The following is an 18,788-nucleotide window of genomic DNA, read 5'->3' on the forward strand; positions in this document are numbered from 1 at the left end:
TCAAGGAATACAAACTTGCTGTCAGCAATAAATATCAAACTTCAGAAACGTCTAATAAAGATTTAATGTGGTTAGTTCAGTTATGAACGGTATAATACGGGACCTATAACGTTCGACTTCATTTCTGCAAAACATCACGCTAAATACAGATTACAAATTCAAAATTGCCTTCGCCAAGTTAGTCCGGTCAAAATAGACATGCGTTTAAGGGAGAAATAGCAAAAATTCCCACAAAGCTGAATTTTGGTGGAGAGCTAGGGTTGACCATTAGAAGCAACGTCCTAAAAGTCCCCATCGATCCCATGTGTGCTAAAAAAGTTATTCGGGGTCAAAGGTCAAATTTTGGGACTTTTTTTGGTTTTTTGGTCATATCTCAGACACTATAGGCGCTTTCATCCCGACGCAAAAAAAAGAGATTTGTAGACAACAAAATGTTCTATGAAAATGTTCTTAAAACCTTTGACGTAGGTTCAACGGTTCTTGACATATGAGCCACGCAATATAGAAAATTTAAGTAATTTTACTGCACATGTGCGTTAGTTGACCTGTCGCGATTATTTTAAATTTATTTCGAAACCCGTAGAACCTATCAAAATGTGTTTAAAGAAAAAGTTTTATATTACAATATTTCCTAAAAATATGCACCATACGATGTCCGCATATGAGTCACCGTTCCTAAGATACAAGCCAGTCAATACACAATATGCACTCATTACCACGGCACCTAAGAGGAAATTGACATGACGCAGTTGTTTTTCATTCAAATCATGATATGCACACATTTCCACACCACCTGTTAGGTAGAGCACTCGGCGCGTTTTTTTAACGTGGTTTCCCCTATAGGCCTACTCCACTATCTTTTGTGATAATTTTAAAGCTTAGTATATATATTTTAGTCCGAATAATATCCTTCTACGACAAACTCTTCTTCTATTTCTTCTTCCTCTTGGAGGTTTATAATTGGTTCAAATGTGGCTGAGTCATTAACATCACAGATATCTTCCTCTGCGATAATCAAATGGACATTTGAACAAGACTGACCTTGGCAATTCGTACATGCTTGAGAACATAACATCCCTACCTTTTTACAGACACAAGAGCTGCGAATATTTTAGTGAAACAAACACTAAATGACGCAGATGTTTTCCTAATTGAAACAGCAATAGACCAATTTAACGAAACAAGTACAACAATTGTTGTTGGTGAAGATGTTGATTAATTAGTATTACTTACTGCAAGGACTCCAATGGATAAAATGATTTATTTTTCTGAAACCTGGAAGAGCTCAACAACGAACCGAAATCTATTCTTCAAAAAGTTTATCTGCTTATCCCAAATGCGAAAGATATATTTTATTTTTACATGCGATAACCGGCTGCGACACTACGTCAGCAATGTATAGAAAGGGCAAAACGTCAATATTTAAATTATTCCAAAAAAAAAAAGATTTGACTGGTCCTGCTAAGGCATTTACTGAAACAGATTCTACGCCAGAAACAATAAGTACGGAAGCCATTCGCTTTCTTCTTGAAGTATTTTACAACAATTTCATTTGTTTGTTTTGTAGTTGTTACAAAAAAAACAGAAATTTTAACAACTTGAGTAATGTTGTTAAAAAGTTATTGAATAGGGGGGCAGGAACTGGATTCTTGTTCTATGAAAATTTAAAATAAACAAGTAAGCAAAGGTTATAGTCGGACGGGGCCGACCATGTGATACCCTACACCACTGTCCCTGGGAATTACCTTTCAGCCAATCAAAATTCGTTTATGGAACAAACAAGAAAATGTCGCCAACATTACTGAGGTGTATTGTGTCACCGTTGAAAGTTTGATGTTACCTCGCCGAGGAATCGAACAGACGACAATCTGTGTACAAGGCTGATGTGAAGTTGAAATATACTCGTATCTCCGCTTTCATGAAATTTTCAACGATGACAAAATACCTCTCATTAATGAGGGTGACATTTTCTGAGTATTTCAGCCATGAAAAACTTCTCTACATGCGGTGTCTTAGGACACGTCGTTTGGACTCGGTGATTATCGGTAATCATTGAGGTAGTATGAATCGGGGTGAACTCATTCATATTAGAGAAGCCTCCTTGTCCCTACTGGGACGGACATTGCTCCAATTTTATTGAACACTGCAAATGCTATATACAAATTTTCAAAGAGAACATTGTGAGTTTATTGACGATCTATCGTCAAAAAAAGTGCACTTGTACTATACATATTTTTTGGAAATGCACGAGATTTTGTGCTTTTTAGAGTATTTCGAAAATAGTTCATTGTGGATATATATTGTGATATCAAAAATATATTTTAACCGGTAAAAAATAACTAATAACGAGTAGAAATTCCAATAATTTCCATGCAAACAAATTTATGGCTGGGGTTCCACGTAATTTGCAATAATGCTGGGACTTTATCTATCATGGTAGAGACAAATTGTAGCATGGGAAGAAAATGTTGTATTCTACACAAAACCTATTATATATTAGGCAGTACGCCCGTTAGTTACCCAGGAGACACATTATTGCAATTTGCATCAGGGGAAAGGTCAGTAGTTCATTTTCCATATGTAGGCAACTGTGCTGGTACATGTCCTCCAGGAAGTAAAATATGGACCAAATTTTAAATTTTTATATTTTTCATGCAAAAGTAATGGTCCATATAACCCACTAGATAATATGAGATCATCATCCAAAATTGTAGGCATGTTCTTCGACCTAAACTCTTACATCGTGCAAAATCTCGTGACTATTGATCTATAACTACGACCTCTAGCGTGATTCTGATTGCACTACAAACAAATAACTGGATATATTAGGCTGTAACTCTGTTATCTTAGCAAGTAAAACAACATAATTGGCATCAATGGAAAGGTCAAGAAATGGCCTTCCAAATTTTATTTACGTGGGCGGAATGTATCTTCCAGGAATACATATATAAGCTGTATATTAAAAATGTTCACAATTTTCACACAAAAGTTGTGGTCCATTTAGAGGGTTATAAATATTATCTGATCACTATCTCAAATTGCAAGCTTCTTCTTTGTCATATACTCTTACCTTAGTTAAAATTTCGAGGCGATCGGCCCATTTTTGCGACCTAAAAAACAGCTACAAAATCGGATAAAAATTTAACACGAGAAAGAGTGATGTTGGTATATTTGTAGTTGTAGCGGTGTTGGCTTGATCGTACCCGGTGGTAGTGGTCGTTACGTTGATGCTCGGCTGTAGTACTCGCAACCAACGACTCGGCTTGTTTGGCTTCTGGGTTTTGTAGTCGTGTTGAATCGACTCGGGTTGATGGTATTCGGCTTGGTGTAGTCGTGTTGAAGCGACTCGGGCTGATGACTTCGGGTTGATGATACTCGGCTTAGTGTAGTCGTGTTGGAACGACTCGGGCTGATGTCTTCGGGTTGATAATACTCGGCTTAGTGTAGTCGTGTTGAAGCGACTCGAGTTGATGTTACTCGGCTTGGTGTAGTCGTGTTGAAGCGACTCGGGTTGATGTTACTCTGCTTGGTGTAGTCGTGCTGAAGCGACTCGGGCTGATGTCTTCGGGTTGATGATACTCGGCTTAGTGTAGTCGTGTTGGGGCGACTCGGGCTGATGTCTTCGGGTTGATGATACTCGGCTTAGTGTAGTCGTGTTGGAGCGACTCGGGCTGATGTCTTCAGGTTGATGATACTCGGCTTAGTGTAGTCGTGTTGGAGCGACTCGGGCTGATGTCTTCGGGTTGATGATACTCGGCTTAGTGTTGTCGTGTGGTGACCCTCGGCTCTGGATTCGGCTGTGGTAGTCGGGTTGGTTGTTCTCGTTGGGGCCCTTTGGTTTAGTCAGCCTGGAACGAGAAGACGATCGTATTTAGAGGGAAGCGAACGAGTCGCGGAAGCGAACGAATCGCAGTGTATACAAAAGAAGCGAACGAATCGCAGGAAGCTTCGGTTGTGTTGGGTACCAGGCGACTGCGGACACTGCCACACGTCAACTTCGTATATCTTCGGTTAACTCCAGCACTTCACGACTTCTGGTGTTGAAAACCGAAATACTTATGTGGGTAGCAAAAAGAAGCGAATGAGAATTATATTTCCACTCAGTGGAAATGATTCTCATTTATATGCACCGAAGTAAAATAATTCCATTACATCGAATGTTATGACTGAGTGTATTTTAGGAAGATTGCAGAGTATGTATTGACCAATGGTAAATTCATAGATAGCGGGACTCGTAAAAATATACACATTAAGGTGGGGCATATAATGAGGTGGGTTAACCACAAAATAAAATATTTTTAAGGAAAAGAAATAAATGTAATGGTCACGTTACAAATTATGTACAGTCGAAATCGCTTATAACGTCGTCGTTTATAACATATATATCATATCGGTTATAACGACGATATCCAAAAGTCCCAAATCTCTGTGGACCTTTATAGCCCTATCGCTTATAACGACATATCGGTTATAGCGACAAATTCCGTCGGTCCCTTGACTGACGTTATAAGCGATTTCGACTGTATTTGGTCCATTTCACCCGCTAAACATTTCACGATCATCACCAATAACAATAGGTGTCTATTCTGGTCTGAACCCGACCTCCATGCAAAATTTCGTGACGATCGGTCCATAATTGCGGCCTGGAGCGTGTTTACAAATTATAATGGACAGACGGACGGACGGACACACATCTCAAAATCGCGTTATCTCGTCGAGATATGAAGATTGGTATACAACACTGGGGGTCTCCGACGAATAGTTCGCGGTGTTACATGAATTTTTACCAAAACAAACTTATAATACCCTTTCCACATAGTGATGTAGGGTGTAAAAATCAACAAAATTAAGAGAAATAAATTCCACATCATCGCTAATTCTCGATTTTAGATAAAACTTTAGTTTAACAGTGTTCTTTGCGAAAATAGCTACACTTTCCCCACGCCTTTCTGTAACACATCTAACCTTTGTCCCTTCAGGTATAAATATTTTAAACCATGTTTGTGTGATACACATAACATGAATGTCCGAATGAAATATATACTTGAACTCATGCGACATATCTGTACTAATTTTCTTTGCTTTGCAATGATTCTATCAAGGTTGTGTCTTTGGAGACATTGTCTAGTTCTAAAAAGAAAACATACATGAATGTACACTAGGCCGGGGCGATTTGTGTGGAAGTGGAAAAAACCTTAATAGGCCCTTCGCGTTTCTGATTCCTGGGATTGAACTGAGCAAAAAAGTCTACTGGACCATATGTCTACGATGAAAATCGAGCCTCCCGATTTTGACTTTAAGTATTTTATCTACGTTTTTTTTTTTGACATCTTGGCATATAACAGCCAAACCATTAAGATTTTCGAGCCAACACAAAGACAAAAATTGTAGCCAAGGCAGTAATTAAGAACTCTCTAATACATCGCAAAAGCATTGGAACGATTTTTCAGGCAGTTTTGGTCTTGAGAAGGTGCAAACTTTACGGAAAATGTCGATAAATGGCAATGTGCTACAAAAGTTGACCAGAAAAATATTCAAGCGTTTTGATGCAAAATTCCATCGTGTTGGAATTCATGGAGAACGAAAATGCCTTTACTTCGTTTGGGCCATTGGACGGACATTGCTAAATCGACTCCAAATTGTCTGAAACACATTTCGTCCAAACATACTTGGGGTCTACAACCATTATTTCGATGAGGCACATTTCGCTGGTATGAAAGTGTATATACCCTCGTTAGCATAAATGCTGAGGGTATACAAATGTTATAAATCACTGGCCAAATATCCTTCAGCTACGTCGATGGTATAAAGAGATTTTTAGAAATAAAAGGTGATCCAACTATAGGTACTTTTTTTCAATAGCCTTTTTTTGACTGATCACGTACGAATCGTGTAATGGTATCATGTTATTTTTGTTTAGTATTGTTTGGCATTTTATCGTGGAAAGACATAGGTTGAACAATGTTTGCAAATTGTTCAACTTTATTACGAAAATTCGCTTTCTTTGAGGTATGTGTTTCGAGCCAAATTTTTCCAGTGTTGAGGCCCATTTCTGACTTAATAGGTATGTAAACAAGGAAAGTATCCGCATTTAGGTTAAGAACTACCTAAAGAGATTCAAGAGGTATGACTTCATCCAAAACAACGGTTCGTGTGGTTAGTCCGCTGGTAGAACCATCAGTCCATATTTCTTCAAAAATAATGTCAGTGAGAACGTAACCTTCAATGTTGATAGCCGAATAATTGATGCTTGCAAATGAAGCTCATGATCTTGGCTACATTTTGGTTCCAACAAGACGACGCTTTTTCCCCACATGACCTCTATCAATGGATTTATTGAGATAACACTTCGATGAGCAGACATTTTCAGGTTTTTTGACTGTCGATTGGCCACCAAGATCGTGTTATATCACACCGTTAGACTTTTTCCTGTGGAGATATGGGGACAACCCAGCTTAAATTCAGGCTTTGTTGCAAAAAATTACGCGTGTCATTCGTCAGTTACCAGTCGAAATGTTCGAACAATTCAGCGAAAATTGGACTCTAGGACGGACCCTCTAAGCCGTAGACGCGGCCAACAATTGATAGCTATAAACTAAAAAATAAATGCCAAAGAATGTTCTTTCAAATGATAATAAATATTTCCCATTCAATTAGAATTTTCTGTTTTTTTTTTTTTCTTTAAAAAAAGTTAGGAACCTCTAGTTGGATCACCCTTTTTGTTTATCATTGAATTTTTAACATCATATTTACAGCCTAAAACGTAACAAGATTAATAAATAAAATGAATAAAATTCTTAAAAACTCTTAAAAATCTTATCTATACTATATGACCCGTTTATAGTTACAATATATTGCTTCAATGTAATCCACATTACACTAGAATAGCTCTATAATCCACAAACATACATGTTTTTTAACAAAACAGAAATTGCACGAAAAAAACACAAAACCAAAACCTACCTTAAAACTATGTTGCATGTGTTAAATTTTGTCGGTTTATAGTTCATAAACCTCATTCGACAACATCATCACAGTGATGATGGTGATGTCGATGTTGATGCGAATGTCACGTACAAACCCCTTTTTTCAAACGAATGTGAATTTATGGGGCGAGTAGTACAAAAAGCTCGTGCCACAAAGTAGCTGAAAAGGTGTGCCGACCTGCTGCGGTAATTCGCTGCTATGATACAACGATAATCCCATTCATTCATGTAACATTTGAACAAAAAAAAAAAAAACAACGAACGCACTACTTTAAGGTGTGCCACACTTTAAGAGCTAAGAGGTGGTTCTGTTTCTCTAACCTGGTCATTCAAAATCCATGCTATTATTTTTTGCTTTTTTGTAAAAGCAAAAGTGATCATCATATGTTTGGGGATGGCTCATATAGTGTGACCATCCCCTGTGTTTGCCATTGTTTAACAAGGTAACTCAAATAGCCAGGTTGAAACATTTAATGTAATGTTATGTATGTGTGTGTCCATGCAGTTAACAACAAACTACTACACAACATATGCCAATAAAATGAATGCTTTTAAGCAAAGACCTCTTATAACAGTCATAAATGTCTACGTTTTTTTTTTTTCTATTTTACGTTCTAAAAATAGGTTAAAGGATGTGTATGAATATTGGCTATATGAAGAACAGAAGTGATATATTTTATAGACAATTGGTGGCGCCCAATGTGGCGCAATACAATCAATATCATAGAATAGATAATACGTATTTTTTAGTTTTAAACTATTAGTAGTAGTAGTAGTAATATTCTTTATTGTTTAATTTTTTGAAATTTTACATTGCAATATAGATTTTTTTTAAGAATATATAAATATAAATATATTTAGGGACATTGACTTAGAGTCGTCTGTCATTTTCTGACTAATTAGTAGTGATTTCAGTGTTGAATGTAAGTAATTACAAGTTGAATTCTAACAATAATTGATTTCTGTATTGTAAACAAGTTCTTAAATAACTGGCTAAGCATTTCCAATTGATTACATATCCATTTAGTATATCTATTAATTCAGGTTCATAAATTACTGTTTGTTGAAAAAACATTTGACGAAATTATTTTAGTGCTGGGCAACGACCTAGAAAATGCTGTATGTCTTCATTTTCCTGTGTATTGCACATTGAACATCTTGGGTTTGCATCTATTTGATATCTATTTGAGTTAAGTGCTATCATACCACTTCTAGCTTTAAGTATCCACATAATATCATCCTGTGTCACATGGTCCATGAAGAACGATTCACCAAGGGAAGGTTCTAATTTACTGTATAATCGGTGTGAGTTATTTGCTTTCGATAGTGCTTCATTCATTAAAGTTGTACGCATGTTTTGCAGAAGACATTGTGTATTTTGCCTCCAATTCAGTTTAGATAGATGTGGAGAGAAATTTGAAATGTTGTGTTTATCCGTTAAGTTATTTAGTTGATTTTTCCAGTATATCTCGTATGACATAACTTTTTTCGCCAATACTTTTGGAAGCCTATCATCATTATACTAGTACAAAATACGCATTATATATTTCATATGGTTGTTGAAAGTAAAAAGATGACCACTTTCGACACCAGTTTCTAACAGGAGAATGTACGTGGGGGTAAAACTTGGCATTTTTAATACCATTTTTAGGAAGAAAAGTGTGAGCTTATCGGTTTCATCGAAATGTGTAAATCCCCATATTTGTGACCCGTATGATTGAATTGCTCTGCATACTGCTAGAAATAGTTTCCATTTTGTTTTCAGAGATACATTTGGTTTGGAAAGAAAGCATTTCCAAGTTGTATTTATGCTATTTTTTGCCAACTCGTTCCTTTCTTGTATCTGCTTTCTGTGGGATAGTTTAGGCGTGAATGTCAATCCTAGGTACGAATATTCGGATGTAATAGAAATCTCGTTTCCGTTATATAACCATTTTTCTTTCTTGGATACCTTTCCTCCTTTTCTAAATACCATAATATACAATATAATAATATATACCATAATATACAATACAATAATATACAATACTTCTCTAGTTTATTAATCATTCCTTGTAACACATCTATTTCGTCTGCTAATATGACGATATCGTCAGCATACATGAGAAGTCGTATGTTCTGTTCATCTATAAAAGTGCCTCCGCCAATGAATTCGTGTAAATCATTGAGGTATAGAGCAAACAAAAGAGGAGATAATAAGCAGCCTTGTTTTACACCGGTGTTTGTGTCAAAATCTTCTGAAAGCTCCTTTCCTGTCCACACCGAAAAAGTAGTTTTTTCGTATATTTTTTCAATGAATTTTACAACTTTCGTTGAGACCCCAATGTTGTTCAATTTGTATATCATAGATTTTCGTGCAACTCGGTCAAATGCAGCTTTGAAATCTACGAAAAATGCGTAAGTTTTTTTGTTTTGGTACCAGTTTAGATGAACTATTGATGATAAGTTGAATATGTTATCTGCTGTAGAGTAATTTCTCCTAAACCCAGCCTGATATTCGTTTATCTTTTTATGCTTTTCGCACAATTTGTCAATCTGGAGTTAATAATAGACATCATTATCTTCGGTAGACAGTTCATAAAAGAAATACCACGGTAGTTTTGGGGTTGATGTTTGTCACCTTTTTTGAAAATTGGATATATAACACACTTAAAAAACGTAGTATCAATTTCTCCTCTTTGGAAAAGATCGTTACAGATCCATGTTATTTGTTGTAACAGGCCATCAGTTGCATATTTGTAAAATTCGTATGGAATACGATCTTCTCCTGGGGCTTTATTTAACTTTGCTTTTTTTAAAGCACTTTTAACCTCTGCCAAGCTAATTTGCTTATCTAAGTCTTCATTTGTAAAATACATGTGTGCGTATTGTATGTCTGTTGAAGTTTGGTTTTGATTTAGTAGGCTGTGAAAGTAGTTCTTCAAATCATCAGCTTGTATTGGTATATTGCAACTTTTTTCCTCATTTCTTAACTCCCTTACTATTTTCCACCAATCTCTGGAATCTTTTACATTGTCTATCTTTCTTTCCATGGCGTTATTGTAGTGAATTTTGCATTGCGACAAACTTCCTTGTATCGTTTGTTAATATGTATGTATTTTTTTCGGTTTTCAGCACTGGGATTTTTTCTGAATTTATGGAGGTATTCAAACGATTTTTTCCTTGCATAATAGCAAGAAGAATTGAACCACTTTTCCGTTTTTTTAAATTTTTGTTCTTGCTTATGTATATTTTGATATGCTTCTTTTATGGCGTTTGTTATATCTTCAAAAGTACTGGGAGCTTCTTGTTTGTTTGCAAGAATATTTGTTATATTATTTTCGTATTGAGCGCGTTTACTATCATCCCATTTTAACTTTGGAAGCAGAGTGTTTTCCCCTTCTGGGGTTTTATTCTGTTTTAAAGTCATTGAGAATACTATAGGCATGTGATCTGACCATATTTTATCTCTAACTTGAAAAGAGTGTACTTTCGCCAACAGCTCCTGTGAGACGGCGCAGATGTCATTGACTGAAGTGCCGACTGTGCTTACAAATGTGAATTCTCCCATTTCATCTCCTTTTGTCATACCATTTAATATCACCAAGCCATGATCGTAACAAAGGTTCAAAAATTCCTTTCCTCTTGCATTTGTTTCAGTATCCTTTGATTTTCTTTCTTCCAGACCTGCCTGAAATGATTCCATAAAGATGTCATCGACTTTCTTTTGCAATGATCCAACCCGAACGTTTAAATCACCCATTATTACTGGGTTTTCCATACCAGATTCTTTTAGAATAGTATCAACTTTTGATAATTGTTCTTTCCATGTTGGAACTCTCATATATAGTGGAATTATGTTAAATTTCAGCTCGTTTACTGATATGTTTATTACATTTTGGTCTTGCAGCAGTACATACGAATGTTTGACACCTAATTTTCTGAGATCCTTTCTTACTCCCATCAAACACCCGCCAATTCCTCTGCCGAAACGTGAGTTCTTAGTAGCATATTGCCAGGAAATGTGATAATCTCCGAAGTATTTTGTGAATTGATCGGCTTTATCAGAACATATATGTGTTTCCAAAAGAAAAAAGATATCAAAAGAATGTATGTATTTGAAAAAATCCGCATATAGCATTTTGTTTTCCAGGCCGTGCACATTATAGGACATTATATTTAGAATATGGTCTTCAATTACAATTTTGCTTTTATCTATATTGCTTAATTTTAGTTTTTTGAATTTACTTTGTTTAATAATGAATTATAATTGAGATCTAAATCATTGAGTTTGTCTCCATAAAGCTCCTTTATATCAGTCTCTGCTTTTCTATTTCCACACATCAACTCTCCAGTCTTCGACCATGACATCCACTTTATTCCAATCATTATTGAGTCATTCCTTACGAATATTTTGTGTGTCTTATCTATTGCCAGTATTTCAGTCTTTAATTGGTATAATACTTTCTTATCCTGTTGCCTTTTTTCAGTAAGGTCCCTTTCAATAATGATTTTTGTGCCTGATAGTTTTTTGGTATTATTAAGCACCTTTCTAGCCATTTCCTCATCCTGCATTTCCACAATTGCGCTCATTTTATCGTTTGCTGAATATATTAGTCGCACAGATGTTATGTTTACATCATCAATTTTGAGTATTTTTCCTAATATATGTTTCACGGATTTTTTTGGTGAACCTTTCTTCGTTATGCCTTTAATAAATAAATTCTTCCGTTTACTCTGTTCAACTAATCGGCGGAGTTGTTGCTGGTCTTTTAGTCGTTCAGCTTTTAAGTCTGCTATTTCGGATTTCATTGCCTCATTTTCCGCTTTAAGTTCGTTAAATTTTTCATCGAAATCGGCTATGTGGATCTTAATCTATTCGATATCACTTTTCGTTGACACATTCTTTAATTTCTCTTCCAATACCTCTTCCATTGAAGTTTGCATCATTTTCATTAACTCAGATAATTGGACATTTCCAACTAATTTGCCTGATTTATCTGAGTTAACGTTTTCATGGGAAGTTTCAATCAACATTCTTTTTGCTGAATACATATTTGAGTTCGTTGGAATCGGCGTTTGTGACATTCTTGATCAGGAACAGAGCTATTACAATCGAAAATTTTTGTTCTGGCAATTCTTTTTATTTGCTTGAGTGTGGATACAGAGTTGGCAATGCTGCATATGTTTTTTAGTACACCCAGCTGATAGACTCTATATTTTATGTGGCAACGTTGGTAACACCAAACCAGTATTGTGTTTGAGAGAGACCAGCTGACTGGTTGTAAACAATTGATCTCAGTGAAATTTGTAAACGCGGCTTTCCAGTGAGATTTCCGAATATATTATTTTAAATATTAATTATTTATTAATATTCACCGTGTTAATCCAGTTGTCAATTATGGATCGTCAATCCGGGTGTTTACGTTTTCTTTTGGGATCTGCTTCAAGGAGGTAAAGTTTGTATTTTTGCTGCCGTTTGGTATTCTTTGAGAGCCAAACAAAAACACGTCTATCACTAACAACAAACACTATATATCATCATAAACTATTATAAGGTTTAGGTTTTGTTCAGAATTTTTTTTAAAAATCCAAAATTAATTTATTATTCTAGGGTAATTCAGTTTAATCTCAATGTTTTTGCTTTTAAATTCTAAAAACAACAAAATTGAGATTAAGCTGAATACCTTACAGCAAAAAAGTATTACACATCTCAACAAAACTACCAAGTGAATCTAAAAAGTTCCAAAATTAAGTTAAAATATTTTTATGAACAGTATATGTCTCTGTTCATATAAAAATCAATGGCGCCCAACGTGAGGCAATAAAGTCCAAAAATTAGCATGCAAAATATATTAATCTTTATGTTTTGGATTTGTTCAAAATATTTTTAAAGTTCAAAATTTCGATTACAATATCTTAATGAGCAGTGGCGCCCAACAAGAGGCAATAAATCTTCCTAAACGATTTTTAGACTTTATTCTTCCATATCTATACTTAGGTTAGGTTAGGTTGAAAAGAGGGTTGATGCAGGATCACCACATGTCCGTGTGGACATACACTTAAGCCATAAAGTAGGCCTGTTGTGCGCTCTAATTTGCGGTCAGGATGAGGTTGTAAACTGTGTGTATGAATTAAAATTCCTGATTATTCTATTGACGTTAGTCTAAGATTTCTGTCATGTTGACAGTGACAGAGGTAGTGTTCCAACGTTTCGTCGTCCTCTCTGCATGCTCTGCATTCACTGCTTCCTGCACAACCTATTTTGTGCAGGTGCGCTTGTAGACCCAGGTGTCCTGTAAGGATACCCGTCAGTCTACTAATGTATTTTTTACTTAGCAAAAGTAGTCCCTTTGTCCTCGTCTGGGTTCCCCCATTAGATTTTTGTGTTTTTCCCTTGTCTTCTCTATTCCAGAGGGATATATGTGCATCTTTTGCCCATGCCTTTAGCTCTATGCGCGTCGCCTTTAAGGGCTTGGCGTTATCTATGCTGACTGTAGGTTGCTCCCTTGCCTGTTTTGCTAAGGAGTTTGCTATTTCGTTACCCCTAATCCCAATGTGCCCTGGTACCCATATAATGTTTACCGTACCATGTTGGGAGTAGTTGTTAATAGACTGTATGCATTCCAAGACAGTTCTAGATTTTACTGTCTTGGCCGTTATAGCCGTGATGACTGCTTTGCTGTCCGTAACGATGTTCGCAGTGGTAGGCTTTGTGTGAGTGTCAAACCAGTTCAGACACTCTGTTATCGCTCGGACTTCCGACTGAAGAATCGTATTATGATCCGGCAGTCGGAGGGAGATTTTCGTTTCCGGTTCCATTATATATAGACCCAGTCCGCACAGCCCCATCCATAAACCCGCAGCTTCCAGCGGGAATCTGTGCTAGAGTTCCATCGATCCACATGTCTCTGTCTGGTATTGAAACTTCACACAGAGCTACTTCACTAGTTTCAGGTATGCGGTCTGATACTATTTGGTTTACAGATTCACCCGTTGTAACCTTTAGTATGTTTTGGTGGTATGTTTGGTGGTCTCTACTGATTCACTCGCTAATCGACTTTAGCCTTGTAGCTGCGGTGGCTGCCTCATACCTTACCTGAATTTCTATTGGGTGTATAAAGAAGATTGTTTCTAGAGCCCTCGTTGGTGTAGTCCTCATTGCCCCGCTAATGCTTAGGCAACATGTTCTTTGGACTTTTTGCAGTATCTTCACGTTGCATTTTTTGTTCATAGCTGTCCACCATACAACAGACGCGTAAGTTAAGATTGGTCTAATTACGCCCCTGTATAGCCAGTGTGTCATCCTAGGATTGAAACCCCATTTCGAGCCTATTTCCCTTCTACATGTTGACCAACATCTTTGTGCCTTTTCGGAACTTTCTTGAATATGGTCTTTCCAATTTAGTTTCCTATCCAGAATTACTCCTAGGTATTTAACTGTGCGGGAAATATTTATTGTCCTATTTAGGAAAACTGGTTCCTCGAGGTTACCCACTTTCGTTTTCCTCGTAAATAGACATATTTCGGATTTTTCCGGGTTAACGTTCAGACCTCTCGGTCTGGCCCAGTTGTATGCAATTTTGAGTGCCGTTTCTGCTCTTCTGCAAAGTATATTTGGATTCATTCCCCTTAGAAGTATTATAACGTCGTCTGCGTAGCAGACTGGGTCAAATCCTTCTTCGGTTAAGTCCCTTAAGAGACTGTTTGATAGTATCCCTCTCTGTGGCGTTCCTTGTCCGACTTATAGCCCGCAGCTTATCCATCTGTTCCTTAGCATATGGTTGATCCAGTTCCTTAAGGTCCTGTCTACCTGAAACTCGTCTAAAGAGTGGATCAGCGTTTCGGTGCTGACGTTGTTAAAAGCGCCTTCGATGTCAATGCATACAGCAAGTGTATACATCTTCATTTCAAAGGTTCTCTCTATATGGTGTACTACCTCGTGCAACGCGGTTTCCACTGATCTGCCTTTAACGTATGCGTGTTGTTTGCACTTGAGCATATCGTTAGAGATGTTACTCTTTATCATGGTGTCGACCGTCCGTTCCATTGTCTTGAGTAAGAATGAAGTTAAAATTATCGGGCGATAAGATTTTGGTATTGCGTAGATTGCCTTGCCATTTTTAGGGATAAAAACTACCCTTGCCTCTTGCCAGGCTAGCTGGGTGTAAGCAAATTTTAGACAAGCGTTGAAGATCACGACCAGTTTGGACGCAATAAGGTCCACTTCCCGCTATAATAGGGCCGGGAAAATCTGGTCTGGTCCCGCTGCTTTGTATGGTGAAAAGCTCGTGATGGCTTGTTTGACCATCGAGCTGCAAATTTTTGGTGCATCTCCTGATGAGTAAACGACTCAATCGATGCCTCGGTGCTGACCGTGGTATTCGACGGAAAGTGAGTTTTCATCAGAAGGCCTAGAGTTTCTTCTGTTGTTGCCGTCCTTTTCCCATTTCCATCGACCATTTGCTCGGTCTGTGTATGGGTTTTGGACATAAACTTCTTAATTTTCGAAACGTCGTTAACGCTATCCCCCTGTTCCCAGAATAGCTTCCAGGAGTTACGTTTGGCGTTCCCTGTAATTTTGTTGTATACCTTAAATTTTGCCTGGTAGTTGTCCCAGAATACAGCTACTTTTTTACGTTTTGCCCTATTATAAAGCCTGCGGACCTCCTTGCCTATATTCCGAATTTCCCCTGTCATCCAGGGTTTTTCGTAGGCGGATTTCCTCTCTCGAAGGGGACAACTTTCCTCGAAACTAGTGCCTACTAGTGCCTCAGTTAACTTTAGGACATTCCTATCTATGTCCTCCTTACTTAGGCATTCCTCATCTGCTTGCCCTAGTCTTTCTTTTACTCGTTTTCCGAACTTAGTCCAGTTTGTTTTGGATTTGTTTCGGAAGGTTATCGGATTTGGCGGTGGCCTCGCTATTTTAAATCAAATATACCTATGGTCTGAGAAGGAGTATTCCTCCAAAACCCTCCACTCATGTACCTCGTTTATTAGATTTTCTGAACATATCGTTATGTCTAATACTTCCTTCCTAACTCTATTAACAAAGGTTGGTGTATTTCCTGTGTTAAGTGTAATCAGGTCGTATCTATACTTAAAGTGTATCCATTTTACACAATATGGATCCCTATTTTATAGTAAATTTTTCAAGTTACTCCCTGATTTGTTTTGGAAGTTCGGCGTAGTGAGTAATGTCTACATGTCCAGAGGTTGTCTATGACCTGTTTCTTTTTGGTTTATATTTTATTGTTAAGTTTATAAGACTACCAGCCATATTAAAGGTTCGCTAAACCTATATGGAGATTTGTAGTCCTCATATATCTTGTTGTTGTCGATGTCTTTGTCTTTTATTTATGTACATTTCCATAGTTTGAACTCAAAATTAGGTTAAAGAATGAATGATGTATGACATTTTATGGCAAATAAAACAAAAAAGGATTTCAGTGAAATTGCGAAAGGATAAAAGTTATCCTTTTATAAATAAATAATTTAAATGGAGTTGTTTTTAATTTTTTTGGTTGAGGAACACTATTTGATGGCTACTTTTACAATACAACATAACCTAATATATTATTAAAGAGAAAGGGGGAGAGAGAGAGATACACACGTACATATTCTCTTTATTATTGTGTCTGTGTTACATTCAACATTTGAATTTTTGTTCGAAAATTCCCAAATTTAAGAAATGTTTCTTCTTCCTTCTCCGCCCTAACCATTTATCAATATCTTGTCTCCACCCACCTCCTTAACTTTGTTGTTTTGCCTATTTTATATTCTCCATGTTTCATGTTTTCTTTTTTTCTTCTTCATCATTTATTTACAGCTACAATACCCAAATGTGGAGGCTGTCATGAACTGATATTGGATCGATTCGTTTTAAAGGTGCTGGAACGAACGTGGCATGCGAAGTGTTTGCAGTGCAGTGAATGTCATGCCCAGCTAAATGATAAATGTTTTGCCCGCAATGGCCAGTTATTTTGTAAGGAGGATTTTTTTAAGTAAGTAAATTTCGGTAAATGTTTTTTTTTCGGAAGAGAGACCCCCATAAGATGAGAAGACCAATAAAGCTTCTAACCAATATTCCTTCTATGAGGAGACCTCTTGATATTCTACAAGAAGAACAATTGACCACCTATAAAAAATACCAATATGGTTTCAAGAAGAAGATCAATTGGTCTAATACAAATGGACCGTTTGGAGCAATGGTTTCTGATAAAAAGACCAATCTGCTTTCAATAATAAGATTAACCGGTTTCCTATTAGAAGGCCTATTACTCTCCTATAAGAAGACAAATTGCTCTCCTATAAGAGACCAATGGGTATCCTATAAGACGACAAATTTGTTTCCTATAGGAAGACTAATTGGCCTTCTATTAATTGGACATCTGCAAGAAGACCAGTTGGTCTGCTATAAAATAGCAGATGGTCTCCTACAAAAAGACCAATTTGTCTCCCATAAGAAGATGAACTTATTAATCATAAGAAGACTAATTGGTCTACTACCTCAAGTTATTACAGAAGAATACCTTAAAAGCTTCTATAAAAAGACTTCTAAGAGCTTTTTTGGTAAAGATTCTTTGCGAAAAGCCTCAAGGTCTTCTATGAAAAGACCTCCAAATCATTTATGAGAAGTCTTCAAGGCCGTCTGTAAGAAGACCTCAAGGACTTCTATGAAAACCCCTCTAGCACATTTTTGAGAAGACCTCAAGGTCTTCAAACCCTCTATTTAACCCACCGATGAGTGACAGTTCTGAACTTCACGGCCGTGTGAAAAGGTCGCTACGGACCTTTTTTGTAAATCATGTTTTTTCATATAATTTTTTTTTTTTTATTGTTTATAACTAAATTCTACATACAAAAATAATTTTTTCAACTTTTTTAATTTTTTTTTTGCTCTAATTTTCTTAAGACTATTATAAAAAAGTTTAAAAATTATTGTTGTTGAGCGTGTACTTCTTGTCCCCCGCCCTGTGCGCAAGTGTTGCAGCGATGTAAAAGTGTGCTATGTTCTCTGCAAACAGCGTTGCCGCAGCCGAAGCAGTATGCCCGCGTTTTCCGCTGCCGCCCATACTCAGAACGGCAAAGGCGACATGACGGTCTACTTGACCTAGCCGCAAACGACGGTGCATTGACTTCCATCGGTCTTGGTAATACCTGAAATGAAAAGAAAAATAAAAAACAAATAACTACATACATATATTCTATTCTTGAATTGAAGAAGTTTTTCTTACCCTGACATCGAATGCTTCCATCGCATTGCGTATCCTTGGATATGAGGTTATATTGTTGTTCAAGGCACGTTCTTCGATATTTGGTGTGGCCAATTGTTTCGTTAGCAATAACAAGAACGACCGCCGTCTGTCATTCCCTTTTATAGGCTTCATTTCGTTGTAAATCGTAAAAGCAGCCAATGCAGCGACGTATAGCATATTATAAAACATGACCAAAGGCCATCGTCGTGTTGCTCTTTTGCAGCTGTAAGTGCCTAGCATTTGATCCATGGTATCAACGCCGCATTTGTTGGCGTTGTAATCTAATATGGCATAGGGCTTCCGCTTCTCGGTTTGATCGTCAACGTGGCAGGTGTAGTGCATTGCGGAGAGCACGTTCATCACTTTATTTTTTTTTTCGGCACGTATGAGCGTAACGCTATATCCCCTTCGTTGAACCCAAATAATGTACTATTGATGGTGCGCTTCGGGTTCTTCTTGAACTCCTGTGGAATGAATGTTTTGTTGTAGTGCACTGTACCAACATATGCGGTCTTCCTCCTCAACAAAATACGCGCCAAGTCAAGAGTGGTAAAGAAATTAT

General features: G+C 37.0%; 1 protein-coding gene across 2 annotated transcripts in view; it reads left to right on the forward strand.

Annotated features, from left to right (window-relative positions):
• Lim3 (Lim3 homeobox protein) overlaps window positions 1-18,788 on the forward strand; it is a 310,687-nt gene that overhangs the window by 280,724 nt on the left and 11,175 nt on the right. For both annotated transcript variants that reach the window (XM_073965098.1, XM_073965099.1), the window contains one exon: window positions 16,798-16,972. In XM_073965098.1, coding sequence (XP_073821199.1) covers window positions 16,798-16,972 — 175 coding nt within the window. The remainder of the gene's footprint in view (window positions 1-16,797; window positions 16,973-18,788) is intronic.

The sequence above is a fragment of the Musca autumnalis genome, unplaced genomic scaffold (genome assembly GCF_047663935.1).
Source record: "Musca autumnalis isolate F117 unplaced genomic scaffold, ASM4766393v1 scaffold_2, whole genome shotgun sequence".
Classification (NCBI taxonomy): Eukaryota; Metazoa; Arthropoda; class Insecta; order Diptera; family Muscidae; genus Musca; species Musca autumnalis.